General features: G+C 36.2%; 1 protein-coding gene across 2 annotated transcripts; it reads left to right on the plus strand.

Annotated features, from left to right (window-relative positions):
* The first annotated feature begins 3 nt into the window (after positions 1–3).
* On the plus strand, positions 4–15,094 carry LOC117400406 (ankyrin repeat and MYND domain-containing protein 2-like). 2 transcript variants are annotated; one of them, XM_034000317.3, is made up of 11 exons: positions 4–209; positions 690–754; positions 4,672–4,810; positions 5,085–5,183; positions 5,476–5,636; positions 6,616–6,830; positions 7,353–7,488; positions 10,070–10,198; positions 10,454–10,598; positions 10,865–11,022; positions 14,943–15,094. In XM_034000317.3, the coding sequence occupies exons 1-11, from the start codon at positions 143–145 to the stop codon at positions 14,970–14,972; spliced, it is 1,344 nt and encodes a 447-aa protein (XP_033856208.1). In that variant the 5' UTR covers positions 4–142; the 3' UTR covers positions 14,973–15,094. The 2 variants fall into 2 exon arrangements, with proteins under 2 accessions (XP_033856208.1, XP_033856207.1); XM_034000316.3 differs by lacking the exon at positions 14,943–15,094 and having other exon boundaries at positions 10,865–12,698.
* Positions 15,095–16,960: the final 1,866 nt, after the last annotated feature.

The raw sequence follows: 16,960 nt of genomic DNA on the forward strand, positions 1-16,960 counted from the left end.
CGCCGAGCTGTTTATACTCTGTTGCTTGTGAACTGATGGGATGCAGGAAGGTTCCCTTGTTTTAGGAACACGTTAGATTTTGTATACACTATATTGCAATTATATGAATAGTTCTCCAAGTAATATTTAAAATAATAAAAGTATGGCTCCTCCGAAAAAAGGAGATCTTGCCGATGAAGAGAAAGAGTTAATAAACGCTATTACAGCAGGTAAGATGGGGGCGTTATATGTAAGGGATTTTCAATAAAATTACATACAATTATCATGCTTTTACTGTACATACTTTATGTTAAGCTAGGTGTTGTTAAAAATACGTGCATTAAACATTTACAGTAAGTGAGTAGCTCTCAACGTTTATTCTATCTTAAATTTTCAGAGCGAATGTTTAGTTTGTGTAGGCCTACATGCATGAAAATGGTATTGGTGTACAGCCTAGGAAGACTATGTATATATGTGTGTGTGTGTGTGTGTGTGTGTGTGTGTGTATACACAGAATATTCGCCTTGCTGCTATTTCAAAGTGAGATACTGTACTGTCTGTCTAATAAATTCTGTCTTCTTAGTCCAAGCATAATGCACGTTGTTTTTATGTGTTCCACTAGTATACCGATTGCATATTAAAAATGTAGCAACTTAAATATGCCAAACTATATATTTTGATAAATATAATTAACTTTATTTCTTGGATAGGAAATGTGCAGGAGGCGTCAAGAGTGCTGGGATGCAAAGGTGTCCGTGTCAACTGTTTGGATGAGGTGAGGCAGAAAAAAGGGGAAACAATACTGTCACACACAGTGTTCCAGCCAGGCTGTTTTAATACTACGACTACTACTAATAATAACAACAACAACGAGCCATTTTAATTTTTCCATGGCCTCAATTATAAAAGTACAAGAGCAGGCATTACACAAGCTCTTTTTTTGAATATTTATCCAGTTAAACTGTTGTAAGAACACTGGATACACGATCTTAAGGGTATATTTATCCTCAAAACTACTTGAAATGAAAATTAAACAATTATTTCTACACAATAGATTTTTTTTTTTTTTTTTTTTTTTAAGAAATCTAATCGTTATAGTTCTATTGTCATAACTGCTGTACAAGCTTTTCTGGCTATAGCCCCTTTCACGCTGGCACTCCTACCCAGGTGAAACCACGTACCTGGGTCATCCCTGGCTTGACCTGGGTCCCAGCGACCCACCTCAGGATGTGGGTCGACACGTTTTGACCTGGGTAGAGCGAGACAAAATGCATGACTGCTGTTTGTGACCCGACGCAGTAACAAACAGCCATGCCTGGGTGAAGGTTTCACTTTCGCAAGGAACATTTCTATTTGTTCTGTTTAGCCATATTTTTGTTGATTGAGTCACAGCATGAGCCAGATTGCAGCAGGGATGTAGAAACATTTGCTTTAATCAACATTTGGGCCAACAGTTAAATCCAGAGAAGCTTGGATGGAAGCGTCAGTAACAAGCTGCTTCCAGAGCACTGATACGTGCATTGTGTACTTGCATCTGGCACCCAGGTCAACCCCGCTTTATCAAAAGCAGTGTGAAATCGCGTACCCGACCCGCATGACACCGGGTCCTGACCCGGGTAGAGTATGTCAGTGTGAAAGGGGCTTATGATTTTAAACATCATTCTTTTGCGCCTGGCAGAGGCCTGTCACACTTGTGTGTAATGTGGCAGATTGTGCTGTACTATGATTATGGGTTACACTTTACACACTGATATACCCTGGCATACCAAAAAAAATGAAAAAAACAGTACTGTTTTTTGATGCTTGGGGAGGCGAGCTGTCTGTTGTCTGTTCTACCCTCCTAAGACTGCTTGTTATCTAAATAAGTTGGCATCCCTGAATGGATCTTCGTCCAATCGAAATACATTTGCATTCATACAGTGGATGAAGGTCCCGGTGACCTGCTTTTAATGATGCTGGTCACTCCAATTCTGACTGGGGATGTAATCTACTAACATGTTTGTTTATTTCATAATCACTTTTTTTTTAGACTCTCAGGTGTCTTATTTTATAAAAGTCCTAAATAAATGAATTACGCTATCAAATGTCCGTACAGCTGTCAGCCATGAAAGAGCACAATAATCTATAGTATATCTTGAAGCATATGGCAAGGACTGTAAGAGCCATTAGATTGCACTCACAAGTAGAATGATAATAAGAGTTTACTAGACAAATTGGACTCTGAGAATTCTGTTGGAAACAGCTGTTGCCGATCTTTCCATGGGCCTGTCACAATCATATGAGAAAGCCTTGTTCAGTTCTTGTCCACTCTGCTTGGTCTGACTTTGACAGCAGCTGCTATAGAAATACAAAGCCCAGCATTACATCATAGTAATGTATATTCAGGTTTAGATACAAACAAAATTGTCTAGTCCTAATGTGAAGTTTCTGAGTCTGAATCAACAAGAGCTATTGGGGGGTCCCTTAAATGTTAGGCTTCAATTTTATTTTCTTAAATTAACATTTATAAATTTAGATTTTTTGTATTGTATTAAAATTTTATATATATATATATATATATATATATATATATATATATATATACATATACATACAGTGCCTTGCAAAAGTATTCAGACCCCCTGACCAATTCTCTCATATTACTGAATTACAAATGGTACATCGAAATTTCGTTATGTTTGATATTTTATTTCAAAACACTGAAATTCAAAATCAATTATTGTAAGGTGACATTGGTTTTATGTTGGGAAATATTTTTAAGAAAAATAAAAAACTGAAATATCTTGCTTGCATAAGTATTCAACCCCCACACATTAATATTTGGTAGAGCCACCTTTCGCTGCAATAACAGCTTTAAGTCTTTTGGGGTAAGTATGTACCAGCTTTGCACACAGTGTCGGAGTGATTTTGGCTCATTCTTCTTGGCAGATTTGCTCCATGTTGTTCGGGTTGGTTGGACGACGCTTGTGGACCGCAATTTTCAAATAGTGCCACAGATTCTCAATGGGATTGAGATCAGGACTTTGACTGGGCCACTGTAGGATATTCACCTTTTTGTTCTTGAGCCACTCCAATGTTGCTTTGGCCTTGTGCTTGGGATCATTGCCTTGCTGAAAGGTGAATTTCCTCCCAAGCTTCAGTTTTTTAGCGGACTGAAGCAGGTTCTCTTGCAGTATTTCCCTGTATTTTGCTCCATCCATTCTTCCTTCAATTTTAACAAGATGCCCACCCCCTGCTGATGAGAAGCATCCCCACAGCATGATGCTGCCACCACCATACTTCACTGTAGGGATGGTGTGTCTTGAGGCATGGGCAGAGTTAGGTTTGCGCCACACATAGCGCTTTGAGTTTTGGCCAAAAAGCTCTATCTTGGTCTCATCTGACAACAAAAACTTTTCCCACATCGCAGCTGGGTCACTCTCATGCTTTCTGGCAAACTCCAGACGTGCTTTCAGATGGTACTTTTTGAGTAACGGCTTCTTTCTTGCCACCCTCCCATACAGGCCAGTGTTATGCAGAGCTCTTGATATGGTTGACTGGTGCACCATTACTCCACTCCCAGCCACTGAACTCTGTAGCTCTTCAAAGTGATTGTTGGCCTCTCTGTGGCTTCTCTCACAAGTCTCCTTGTTTGAGCGCTGAGTTTTGAGGGACGGCCTTTTCTTGGCAGTGCCTGGGTGGTGTGCTGCAGCTTCCACTTCCTGATTATTGATCCAACTGTGCTCACTGGGATATCCAAACACTTGGATATTATTTTGTACCCTTTCCCTAATCTATGCATTTGTATTACTTTATCTCTAACTTCTGTAGAATGCTATTTGGTCTTCATTTTCCTTCAGATTCACAGCCTGACCAATGATCCTTCAACAGTGGGGTTTTTATCCAGAAAATGTGACAGCAACTTTAATGGTTCACAGGTGGAGGCCAATGGTAAGGTAATTGTGTCCTTCTTTCATCGGTGTAAACTGGGAGCTTCCACAGCACAGGGGTTGAATACTTATGCAAGCAAGATATTTCAGTTTTTTTATTTTTCTTAAAAATATTTCCCAACATAAAACCAATGTCACCTTACAATAATTGATTTTGAGTTTGTGTTTTAAAATAAAATATCAAACAGAACGAAATTTCAGTGTACCATTTGTAATTCAGTAATATGAGAGAATTGGTCAGGGGTCTGACTACTTTTGCAAGGCACTGTATATATATATCACATAAGCTGCAGTATTACTTGGATGTGATATGTGATATTTTAACTGCAGGTCATGGTGACCTGCTATTTCTTTGTATTGGGATCAGCCATATAAATATGTGATATCTAAAAAAGGAGATAGTGTATAAATAAATTGGCCTCCCCATAGTGTTCATGGTGCTTGGATTTACTGTTGCAACAAAACATTGTGGGACCAAGTTGATCATATTATTGCTTGGCTGTTTGAAATGGAAATGGATTTTGGTTTGATGTATGTTTCTCATATGCTTGTGAAACAGATATGGATATTCTTCAGTTGATGTGGCTTCATCAGGAAAGAATTTCTTAAATTAAGGTTCTTGTGTGGAACCTTGCAATGGTTCTACATAACTTACCCCTCTGTCTTAAAACATAATGCAGAGAAAGATTGTATGAATGATGCTGTGCAGCCAACCTTGGAATGCAGAAGGATAAACGATAAAGAACAAATATTTATTTTCCAGCATGGGATGACTCCACTGATGCATGCAGCCTACAAAGGGAAAGAGGACATGTGCAAGTTGTTACTACAACATGGAGCTGATGTAAACTGCAATGAGCAAGAGCATGGATACACTGCCCTTATGTTTGCAGGGTTTTCAGGTACATTTTTAGTTATAAACAGGTTTGCTTATGGCTACCAACATACTCTCAAAAGCTTTTGTGTTGCCTTAAAATCCCTTAAAGTTAGACAGACATACTGCAGAACAATGTGTTTCAAACCCTGTTTAATTAAAAATACAACCACATATTTCACAACCTATTTTGCAGAAATCATTTAAGGTGTAGCAATCGTATTCACAGGCTTATGTAAACATCTTCATTTCTAACCTAATGGCTCTGGTGTTGAACTTTGTCCTCCTTTGTGAAACCCTAGGTAATAAAAACATAACTTACATGATGCTGGAGGCTGGAGCTGAAACGAATGTAGTGAACTCTGTTGGACGGACAGCAGCGCAGATGGCTGCCTTTGTAGGTAAGCTGGACTGAGCTGGTTAACTTGCATTTTAGCCTGGCTTTGAAAAATAAGAGAGGGGATTGAAAGGGCTTGTTATGTTTGTTAGATAGGCCTTATTCCTAGCCTAGAGATATAGGCCTACTCTACAAAGAAATTTTACAATGTGGAGGATTATATTTTTCCCAATTCAAATTGGTATTGTTCACTTTCTCTGCCAAAGGAAGGGTTGTGTGTATGTTTTGTTTATAATAATTTGTTTTCTGGTGTATTGAGAATTTATATTTGTTCTTTATGTATTTCTTTTTATCAGGTCAGCATGACTGTGTGACAGTTATCAACAATTTCTTTCCCCGAGAAAGACTGGATTATTATACAAAACCCCAAGGTCTTGATAAAGAGGCCAAGCTTCCCCCCAAGCTTGCTGGACCCTTGCATAAAATCATCATGATGACTAACCTGCACCCTGTAAAGGTAGAGTGACTGCATCCGGAAAGCCTTTCGCGAGCTTAAAAAAACTGAGGAGAACATCTAATGTCACCTTCACTGTGGCCTTTAGGTCAAGTTGTGGGAATCTCACAAAAAACGAAAACTTTTGTGTTGGTAATTTTTAACAACTTCTTAAACACCATTTGAGGTATTGACTTTACAATTGCAGGTATAACCCTGCATTCTAATTGTGTTGGTGACATTGACATCTAACCAAATATTACTGCCATATTGAGGTTGGATGACTTTTTAAATTTCTAGGCTGTACTTTTCTTAATATTGGGTACAGTGGTGTTGTCTTCTATTTCTCCATTTAAGTCACCAGTGTTTTCTATAAATAATTGAACCGCTTTACTGCCACATTGTTTTGATCTGTGGACATATCAATGATACAATCTTTTTCACACTTCCATTTTACATATTTATAAACCATTCATTCCTGTATGCCACTCCCCTTCAGTTATTCTTCGGGGATGTTTTGTTTTTGTTCACAGTAAAGGCCATTCCAGTCTAGCTTTCCGTATGGCTGTTATTTGGAGTTATAAACTGCATTATTTCCAGTTAAACTGATTCATAGATTCCTATTCCTAAGTATAAAAGTCAACCCCATTAGCCAAGAGCAAAGCTCATCAATATCATTTTAGCCCCCTAAATAAAAGCATTCTGCATTCCCCCCCATACAATAAATGTCACACTGTTACCATTCATATAGAACTATTTCTCATTACATCCCAGTCCATTAGTTGTTCAGTCAGGATTCACCAGATTTGTCAGTACATCTACAGTGTCCTGTTGAAGGTAGTGTAATTGGATTCTGCAGTCTGAAAAGTTAGTACACAGACTTTGCTATGTAGGAGGTGCTTATCTTCCCTTTTTCGGCATGTGAAGTCTAAAGACAAATGGACAATGTACAGTAGTTCAGTTATTTATTTTGCACTGTTTGCTGCTTTCCTGGTTTACACAGATTGTGATGATGGTGAGAGAGAACATTCTGCTGGCTGATGCGGCTGCCCTGGGGAAATGCTATAGAGTCCTGGACTTGATCTGTGAGAAGTGCTTCAAACAGAGGGACATGAATGAGGTGCTGGCCATGAAAATGCACTACATCAGCTTCATTCTACAGAAGTGTATTACTTTCCTAAAAGATCGTGAGGATAAGCTTGATGGCCTTATTAAAAGGTTTGTGTCCTACTTTACACTGTATTGCTTTTTCAACATTGATCTGACTTAGTGAACTCGGATCTCGGTTTATTAACCAATTGGACTTTTCAGCAAAATAGTGTGTTTATTTCTAACAACAATAATGTCAGCAAAGTTATGTGACCTTACAAAAGAGTATTTAGTTATTATGAATAATTGTTATAACATTGAAACTGCAATACATTTGCATACGTTATTTTAAAATGTTACCCATGTCTTCATCATTCCAGTTCAGGGTTTGCAGTGTGTGTCACTGCAAACTCTATTCTATGACTTTCTAAATAAAGCCAGTAGAAATTAACCTTTTCACTGCCACATCATTTTTAACCTCTGGATATATAGTCGTCTTCACATTTCCATTTTGAAATCCTGTTTACAAGCCTCTTGGATTACACTACCGGGGATGCTTGGTTTTTGTTCACAAAAACTCCCCATTTCTAGTTTGTATTGAGTTGGGCAGCGTGAGATTTTTCTTAAACTTTTTTTTACATCTTCCAACAGTTTGTTAAAAGGAAGAGACACCGATGGTTTTCCTTCATACCAGGAGAAGTTCATCAGAGAGTGCATTAAGAAGTTTCCTTACTGCGATGCCACCCTTCTGCAGCAGTTAGTCAGGAGCATTGCCCCTGTAGAGATTGTAAGTAGTACGTTGACTTGGCATGGTATTGCAAAATGTTACATTTAATTATTGTAATTATTTCCTTAAAATCTTCATGTGGATTTGTGTGGACTATGAAGATACAAAACTCTTATGAAGTAGGCGGGGCATGTGACTTGAAGTTCCATGGCAATGCATTCTGATACAGTACATAGCAATGCGCGTTTAAAGTCCTGGGGCCGTACACTTAGAAATCTTAGGAAAAGTCTTAAGATGTTTAAGATTAGGGCTGCAATGAATACATTTTGACCTTCAAAGGTTCAGAATACATTACCGAAGCAAGGTTTGAACCTTCAATGGCACTAATTTGCATAATTTACTGGTGACATCACCATAGCTACTAGTTTATATTTTATTGAAAATCCTACTTTACAGTTAATACATATAAATTGAATAAAACATTCACATGTATTTAAAATACGTTCTATAGAACAATTATCATGTTTTTATAATTTAAATAAAAATACATGTTGTTTTATTTACACTTAATTGATGCTGCTTGTGATATATAAAGTAAGCTTGCATTGCAGCGGTACCAACTGCAGCTGACCTGGACAAAACAAAGCTTTATTTAACAGTCTCCATTCCATGCAGGTTATCGGTCACATTTTACTACTACTAAAAATATTAATAATAATACTAATAATAGTATGAACTTACACTTGTGAAGTTTAAGTGACAAGTGTAAGTTTCAAAATCAAGAACAAACATTAGAATTATCATCGGAAGATCCAATAACTAAACATGCTGCTGTGCATAATAGTTAAACAGCAAGGCATAACTTCAATTAAAATGTACTTGAGTTAAATTAATAACTGAAAAGAATATGCGTGCATCCACACCATCTGTCCCTTTTAGACCAATAATAATAATAATAAATCATTACTGTTTTACAGAAGTCATTCTGATCTGAAATATGCTTGTTAATTAACATTAGTGTTTACATCTAACATGAAAGCATCTACGTGAAAGCCAATAAATTGCCAAACATTGCTTTTCCTTCCTCCTTTTCCTATTGCCCAGAAATTACCAGGCTTCATGTCAGATTCTTTCACTTTTTAAAATCAGGAAAATGAAAATATTTTAACCGATGTGACTTGTCCAACACAAATCCAGAGGCTGAAAGTTTGCATCCTTGTAACACGCTGACGTTGGCTATCCAGTGTAGCCCTAAGCTAATTGATACATTGATTAATTGTTGCATCTCTACTTAAATGTCATCTTAAGAGGAAAACATAAAATATTGAGAAATGTAGTGCTAGGACCTAGTTAACTGGTAAACAGTGTTTTAAACAATATTCATGGATTGGGATTAGGCTATTTATTGTTATTGTTGTTTATTATTATTATAATTATATACACGTATCTAACGTAAATGTATTTTTCCGCAAGGCTAAAAAAATTAAATGCAAAGAAAATCTACCATCTATATGCAAATCAATAGTGATGCGTACAAATTACATTGACACATTTGTTTGGTAGTTTCAGACATAGCAATTTAGCTTGATCCTTGAGATGCGTGTTTCTTTTTCAGCATAGCTACCAAGTCAAGATAAAATTTAACTCACCATTCCAAGCAGGTTCAGTCACAGTCATATTTTACTACTACTAAAAATATTAATAATAATACAAATTGTAGTATAAGCTTATGCTTGTCAAGTGACCCAGGAGGTTGGTTGTGCCTCCATGTTACATCAACAGTCACTGGACAGTTTGCATTCATCTTTTTTTTTGGTCGTCTGAGGATTTAACAAAACAATCCCAAACAGCAGAGGGGTTTCGAGACATTTCTTTCAATACAGCTTATGCTATATAACGCTTTGCTGTCCAGATGGCGAATGAAGAAATTAAAGGCTTGCCTCTGGACATCAAGCTGGAAGGGGGAGGGGCGGACAGTGCTCCGTTTTCAAAATTAAAATTATTAATGTTGGCGTATATTTTGTATGTTTCAAACATATTCTACCATAGCACGTCTCTTAAACTGGCTTGTACACTAGGTGTTCAGTACATATTTTACTGAAGCACTATAACCGCTATAGGTTGTTCAGTTTGTATCCAATGCACATTGGCTCTTAAGAGTTTTTCACTCGTACCATCCTCATGCTTGACCTAATTGAATAGGTATGTTAACTGTTGTGCATTTGAATGAACAACCAACCAAATTCAATCATATGTGTTCCAAAGATACCAACATCAAAAAGTATAACTTGCCTGCTAAACAAATGCCAGCAATAGATTGTTTTCATTTTTCGCCACTGGTGACAAGCTATATATGGTATCGTGCACAGTGTTTGTCCTTTTTCTTGTAGAATGCTGATAGCTTAGCATTTAGCAGAAAAATCACTACCATAAAGCATAGACCAGTTTTACACAGGTGTCTTCTGTAGAATTTGACCCCCCTTTTTTTCTTTATGAAAACATGACGGATGGACAGTAAGAAACACAGCATTTTTCCTGCGTAAAGCCTTGAGGAATAGTAGCAGGGGTGTAACACAGTGTCCTGGTCAAATTCAAATAGGAGTAGAATTTGAGTTCCCCTGACAAAATGTCTTCGTTCTAGGGCAATGATCCCACCGCTCTCTCTGTGCTCACCCAAGCCATTACTGGCCAGGTTGGTTTTATCGATGCTGAGTTTTGTACGGCCTGTGGCGAAAAGGGAGCTGACAAAAGGTGTTCTGTCTGCAAAATGGTAAGCTGTTGTCCATTATCTTTTAAACAAATATATTTAGTAAAACACAAGAAAGCTAGTATGATGTATTTTACAGTACACACTAGAATAATTATATTTTAGTATTGTATTATGTATCTTTATAATATGCAAAAATACCTGGAATCTGACTGAGTTGCAGGACAAATGTAAGAGGTGCTGACAACAAGAATAATTAATAATATACCAATTAAACAAGTTTTTATCTTTTTATTTTTTTTATTTATTTATTTTTAGGTGATATATTGTGCCCAAGACTGTCAGAAGCAACACTGGTTCACACACAAAAAAGTCTGCATGAAACTACAAAATCAGAGAGAAAAACATGAAGCAGAAGTTGCTAAACAGAAAGAAAAACAAGAAAAAACTAAACCAAACAAAGGTTAGTTATTTAAACCAACTTTATTACAATGTCAAGTTTCAAGATGCCTTTTATAATTTTTTTTTTTTTTTTTTTTTTTTTTTTTTTTTTTACAACTTGAACAAAATACTGAATGTATTGAAGCTGTTATAGCTGTATGTGGTGCCCTAGGGTTACTGAAGTTGTGCTGTGAGTGTTTGATAAGTTGTATGTGGATGTAATGCATATTTTGCTAAATATCATTGTGGGTGATTGATGCTTTGCATCATCATATTTAATATTTTTAGGTGAATCTGAGGAAACAATAGAAGACACTTCAATTTCTCAGGAAGAACCCAGTGATGGCCATAACGTTGAAGAGAAAACACAAAGTGGAGAACCTATAGCTTTGAGCGTTTCAGAGAGTGGGATAAGTACAGCAGCTTCTGAAACTAAACAGACCTCTGTGAGTGATGTTGTCCTCACAGGCTTGGCCTAAGTCAAGCTCTGGTAATACAGGTGCACTTATAACAAATCCTGTTAGAATGGAGTTCCGTTTACAATGTATTGAGGAGGCGTGTCCCTGCCAAACAACATGGGCTTTAATGAGGAATTTCAAATTGTGTTTACCAATTTGTTTATAAAGTACCGATTTCCATTGTCCCTTGTGGAGTGCACCTGTATATGAATCTGTGCTCAGCAAGGTCACATACCACCAATGCTACATGGAAAGAGCAGGGAAGTACATTACTAATTATTCTGCACTGAAGTTCATGAATGGGATTCCACTTGAACAGCCTGGCACACATATATATAATTTTTAAAGCAGATTTAAACCCAACATATATATTTTTTTTGAAAAGGGAACATGTTTCATGAAATTCAGAAGAGTGGTTCTTAAGATGTACTATATCACATTCATAAGAGTTACCAATCACAAGTCAGATAAATGATTTAAATAGGTTGCTGCAAAGAGGTGAATGTGCAGGTGTGACCTAACCTTACTAATATCTAGGTGTCCCTGAATAGTTCTAGTCTACTCTTCAAATATAGGCAACATATTTTAATATGAAGAAACCACCCGTGCAGTTGTACCCTAAATGTTACCTATTTACTAACAAATCACATTGAATGTCATGCAAGCCTGGAACAATCTGTATCATGAAAAAGTATATCTTTGTGACCTTTGTCCACCATGTAAAAATATACTAGAAATGTGACCTGCGTAAGGATGGGCAAGTTCCTCCATATATCTCCACATTGTGGTAACTGAGTAAGTGGTTCTTTACATATCTGGAAAATGTAAGTGCATAAAGACAGCTGGACAGTCATCTCTAGACACAGATTCTAATAGTACCTTGTGCTAAAGTATGACCAAAGTTTAACCACAATTAGATAAGCTGTACTTCTGTTAATGAAACTCTATTTGAGCAACATTTCGAATCATTGAAAATACCATAAAAACATTAGGGGACAACAAAATGTGTTAGTGTACACTTTGCCTTAGGACTGTTTTGTTTAACAAATGTAATTTAAAAACTTTAGATTCATGTGAAAACAAAACCAAAAATCACACACACAACATAGGCTTCTTCATTACATCATTTGGTCTCTAAGCTATACTGATCAGTGTTACAGAAAACGACGTGTGTTGTGCTTTTCCCTGGTTGTTTTATAAACCTTTGTGGAAGACGCATTCCTTAACTTCATTTTGAAACACTATTTAAACTACTGCGTAATATAATTAAGCAAAAACAAGGTCCGTGTGTGATGCCAGAATTAAGTGAAATCAACGATGACACATATGAAGTAATATTTATAATGGCATTTTCTCATTATGTTTTTGATAATTTTAAGTTTCAATCATAATTATAAAAATGTACTCCAGGGAAGTAGATCAAGTCCATATGAGAAAGCTATATCTTCACTAAGTGACCTTAAAGGAGCACAAAGTGCTTGTAACTCATACCAATATCATGTTTCACTTGTGTCACAACAGTCATTATTAACATTACCAAATATGTGGATATATTAAATTAGAAATTTAAATTTTTGAATTACGTATTTGAAAGTTTGTGCATTAGTCATGTCGTTTAAAATATTAAGTATTTTTTTTCCCAAATAAAATGGTGTTAAAGTTGCTGTTCTTTGTATTTGTACTTGAGTATAACTATTATTATTATTAGTTTATTTAGCAGACACCTTTATCCAAGGCAACTCACCTTACAGAGACTAGGGTGTGTGAACTATGCGTCAGCTGCAGAGTCACTTACAAAAACGTCTCACCCGAAAGACGAAGCACAAGGACGTTAAGTGACTTGCTCAGGGTCACACAATGAGTCAGTGGCTGAGGTGGGATTTGAACCGGGGACCTCCTGGTTACAAGCCCTTTTCTTTAACCACTGGACCACACAGCCTCCTATTTTACATTTTAGTCTGTACAATTATTCAGAGTTGTACATTAATTACAAATCATATACAGTATTATGCAGGGCTCTACATTTAGATTTTTGGAAATTTATAATTTCTAGAAATTTCTCAAACACAAATAATTATAGGAAAAATCTTTTGTAGCAAAAGTTGTGCTTTTGTGGATGAGGAAAAAGTTACAAGAAATACATGTCTACAATTTATTTTATTTATTTATTTATTTATTTATTTATTTATTTATTTATTTTTGCAAAACTAAATAATGCTAATTCAAAAGTATTCACACCCTTTGATGCTATGATAATATTGTCTAGAAGGTGCTAGGAATTTCAATATGATAATGCAGAAAAGTCTAGAAAATGTTGGATTGTAGAGAAAAGGGTTAGGCATAGGATGATTGCTGTTACCAATAAGTCAATATGGGGGAAAAAATAGAGCTATCTGAAGACCTTAAGCAGAAAATGATTTACTGTCATAAAGCTGGAGAAGGATACAAGAAGATTTCCAAGCATTGGAGTATCCCAATTTCAACTATTGCTTTTATTATCAAGAAGTACAAGACTCATGATACTGTCACAACATCCCACGGTCTGGAAGAAAGTAGGTTCTTTCACCAAGAACAAGTATAATTGTGAGGAAGGTTAATAACCATCTGAGATTGGCTGGCTGCCAAATATATTCAAATTGAATTGGCTGCAAGTGGAACTGGAGTTTCCATTTCAACCATAGGTCGAGTATTGCATGGTGAAGGTCTCAATGGTTGCAGACCAAGGAAAAAGCCACTCTTAGAAAAATATGTTTGGAGAAAGTGGTGAGGTGTACAAAGAAAAGAACACCATACATACTGTCAAGCATGGAGGTGATAATATCCTTATATGGAGCTGTTTTTCCTCTAATGGCACAGGAAATTTTGTTCCAATACATGGTAAAATTGATTCCATAGCATAACAAAAGATATTGGCCAATCATCTAAAACCCTCCGCTACAAAACCTGGTTTAAAGCGGAACACGACAACAATCCAAAGCACACATCAAAATCTACTTCAGAATGATTAAATAAGAATAAAATCAAGGTTTGAAATGGCCTAGTCAAAAAAATATTTTTCCTATAATTATTTGTTTTCTAGAAATTATAACTTTCCATTGGGGTATGTAAACTTTTGACTACAACCGTGTGTGTATATATATATAGAGAGAGAGAGAGAGGCTTGCTACTTTTCGATTTTAATCGGTAAAGCTCGTAAACGTCGAATTCCTAAAAAATATGAATTCGACCAAAAATAATAATTTAGAAATCATCTCTAGTTTGTGTAGTTTGTATACGTGCTGTCTGTCCCGTCTCTGTTCCGCTCTGAATGGCTAGGGGTCGCGGTCAGTCATTTCAGTGGTCCCTTAGTAGGCTACTGCAGTTTCACTCAGTCATTTCATCTTGTTCTGACAGATCTTGTTAACTGAAACAGCGCTAGAATTCTCTCATTCGTGTAAATGACTGCCAATCATAAAGACCTGCACCGACTGTGCACTTTCATTTGCCAGCTATAGTGCCTGTCATTCAAAGCTCCTACTTTGAAATTAGCGGGTTACAGTGTAGGTGAGCTGTTTCTATAGGTATACGATGACAGTTGCTAGTTTGATTCGAAAATGGGGCACAAGAGGAAAACACTTATTTTGTAAATCTGTTGACATACAATGTATTGCCATTTTAGTCTTAATGTTTTTAATATTCTTGAATGTTTATTTGTTGTTTTTTTGCATTTGAATAACTACTAATTACTTAAAGTATTCACGTCAGACAAAACTAATATTAGAGTATGATTTATATATTGTACAATATAATCAAAATATATTGGCATATATTCTATAATACATTTTGTCATCTTCAGTATATTGAAATATATTAATCAATATATTACATTATATTTCTCTATATATTAAAATATATTTTTGTTCTGTAAGGGTGTGCAGAATACCCTGACAGGAAGCTGAAGTCTCCGCGGCAGGACGAAGCGGGCCCGTCTGCCTTGCCTTCCAGTGTGCAGCTGTGCTGAAGCAGGAGATGGGTGCAGCGCAGACTCTGAATAACAAGTGCAAGTTAGTTGTGGTCAGCTAATGTTTTGTTCTGTGCATATTATTTTTACTCGTAAATTTACACTATAAAAGTCTGTGTAATACACTTTTTTTATATACTGCGTTTTCTACGGTTTATTTGAGACCATTGTTAAATTTGTGTAGGATCTTTATCTTTACAAGGTATATCTCCGCTGTGACCAAACGTTATTTTTGTTGCATGTTGAATATGATAAATGGGTTTCGCTAAATGAGACGTTTCTCAATGCCATAAAAAGCATAGAGGTTGATTTCAAACATTCTTTGCTTGAATTGAAAAAAAAAAAAAAGATAAAAAACCTGGTAAATTCTTATTAATCGCTTCGGACCTTTTGCCGAAAATAACAGTTTTATGTGCTAAAATATAATTGAGCAAAAGCTTAACTTGGGTGGCTAAGAATGTATTTTTCCAATTGTTGCAACTACATGTGTGCTGCCTCGTTGTTTTCCAGTTAAATAGAAATCCAGACTTCAAATGTGACTAATTGGCTTGTTAATGAACCTGAAAATCAATAGTTGTTTCAATAAAATCAGTTATAAGCAGGAGTCGCAAAGGGCATTGCGAGAAGAAGAAATTAAGCTGTCCCTGTTGAAAATCGAGACATATAATTAGGTGGCAAAAAAACTCTCAGTGCAAATGCATTGCAACCTCTATTTTCTCTCAAAAAAATGCGCCTTCTGAAAATCAGGCTGATTTATTGTATCCCAAATCAAACAGTTTGACAATTCGATCCCATTGTCCAGCTTCCATGCGATGTATCTGTAAATCCATTGGTGCATCTTTTTCGCTACAGTCACAACAGACAAACACCTGCTGCTATCTTGTAAACCATTGCTGTGAGACTGGATATGATGTAAATGAAATGTTGAATTCCCAACAAAAAAAGCTGCTGTTTTATCTGCAAATCTGGGAAACTGACATTTGTTTCACTGTCATGATGAAGCCAGATTAAGTCTTTCTTGCACTCCAAATTTCTGTCATTTTTTTTCATAATTTCTTTCTTTATCATTATTGATTTAAACGCTTTACTTTTGGCTTTTTGGTGCAGTCGATTGCTTAGTTGTAAAAAATCCCAAATTGTAAAAAATTGCCATGTCAAGGGAACGAGTCTTACCAGCAGCATTTCAGTACGTAGTCTCAGACTGTGACTGTAGAACAGATACGACGTGCGGCTGGAAAGTTCAGACTAGTTCATTTACGCTTTGTAAAATGGCTTTGTAAGTTAGTTTTTTTCATCTTTTTGGCACACTGGCCCATTTTCCTGGGTTCATGAAATGGAAGCCATTATACAGTTAAAGTGTTACCGACTCAGTCGGGCCTGTGGTGCTATATAACTACCAGCCAGACCGCGATCTCTGCCGTTCCCAGGCCGCCGGGACACTGTTAATGTCGAACCCTGGTATGGCAAGAGTTCGCTTTCAAGTTTCTAAAGGGCAGGTCTGTGGTGTAAGTTTGACAGTAACTGTATTCTGTGGACCATTCACATTAAGTGTAAATAGTTATTTTTGTACTCGCACTTTAACTTACCTTTTTATTTTAAATATGTGCTTTTCCCATTAATATAAAGACTAGCAAACATATCACAACAGATAATACATATTTAATAAAAATGTAGAGAAATGATCCTCATTTGTGATCATCCAGACCTTATTCTAATCGAGTCCTTAATTACTTAATTGAACAATTAAAGAACTGCATGTAACCACCAGTAGGGACCACTGATCTACTGTATACTGAAATATACCACTAACACCAAATGCAGATATCAACCAATTTTAAAGAAAATTTTACTTTTTTTTTTTTTTTTTTTAAACAAAGGACCCAGATCTCAGTTTTCTGCAAATTGTCATTATATGGAAATTCAGTT

Source organism: Acipenser ruthenus, chromosome 4 (genome assembly GCF_902713425.1).
Source record: "Acipenser ruthenus chromosome 4, fAciRut3.2 maternal haplotype, whole genome shotgun sequence".
In the NCBI taxonomy this organism is placed as follows: domain Eukaryota; kingdom Metazoa; phylum Chordata; class Actinopteri; order Acipenseriformes; family Acipenseridae; genus Acipenser; species Acipenser ruthenus.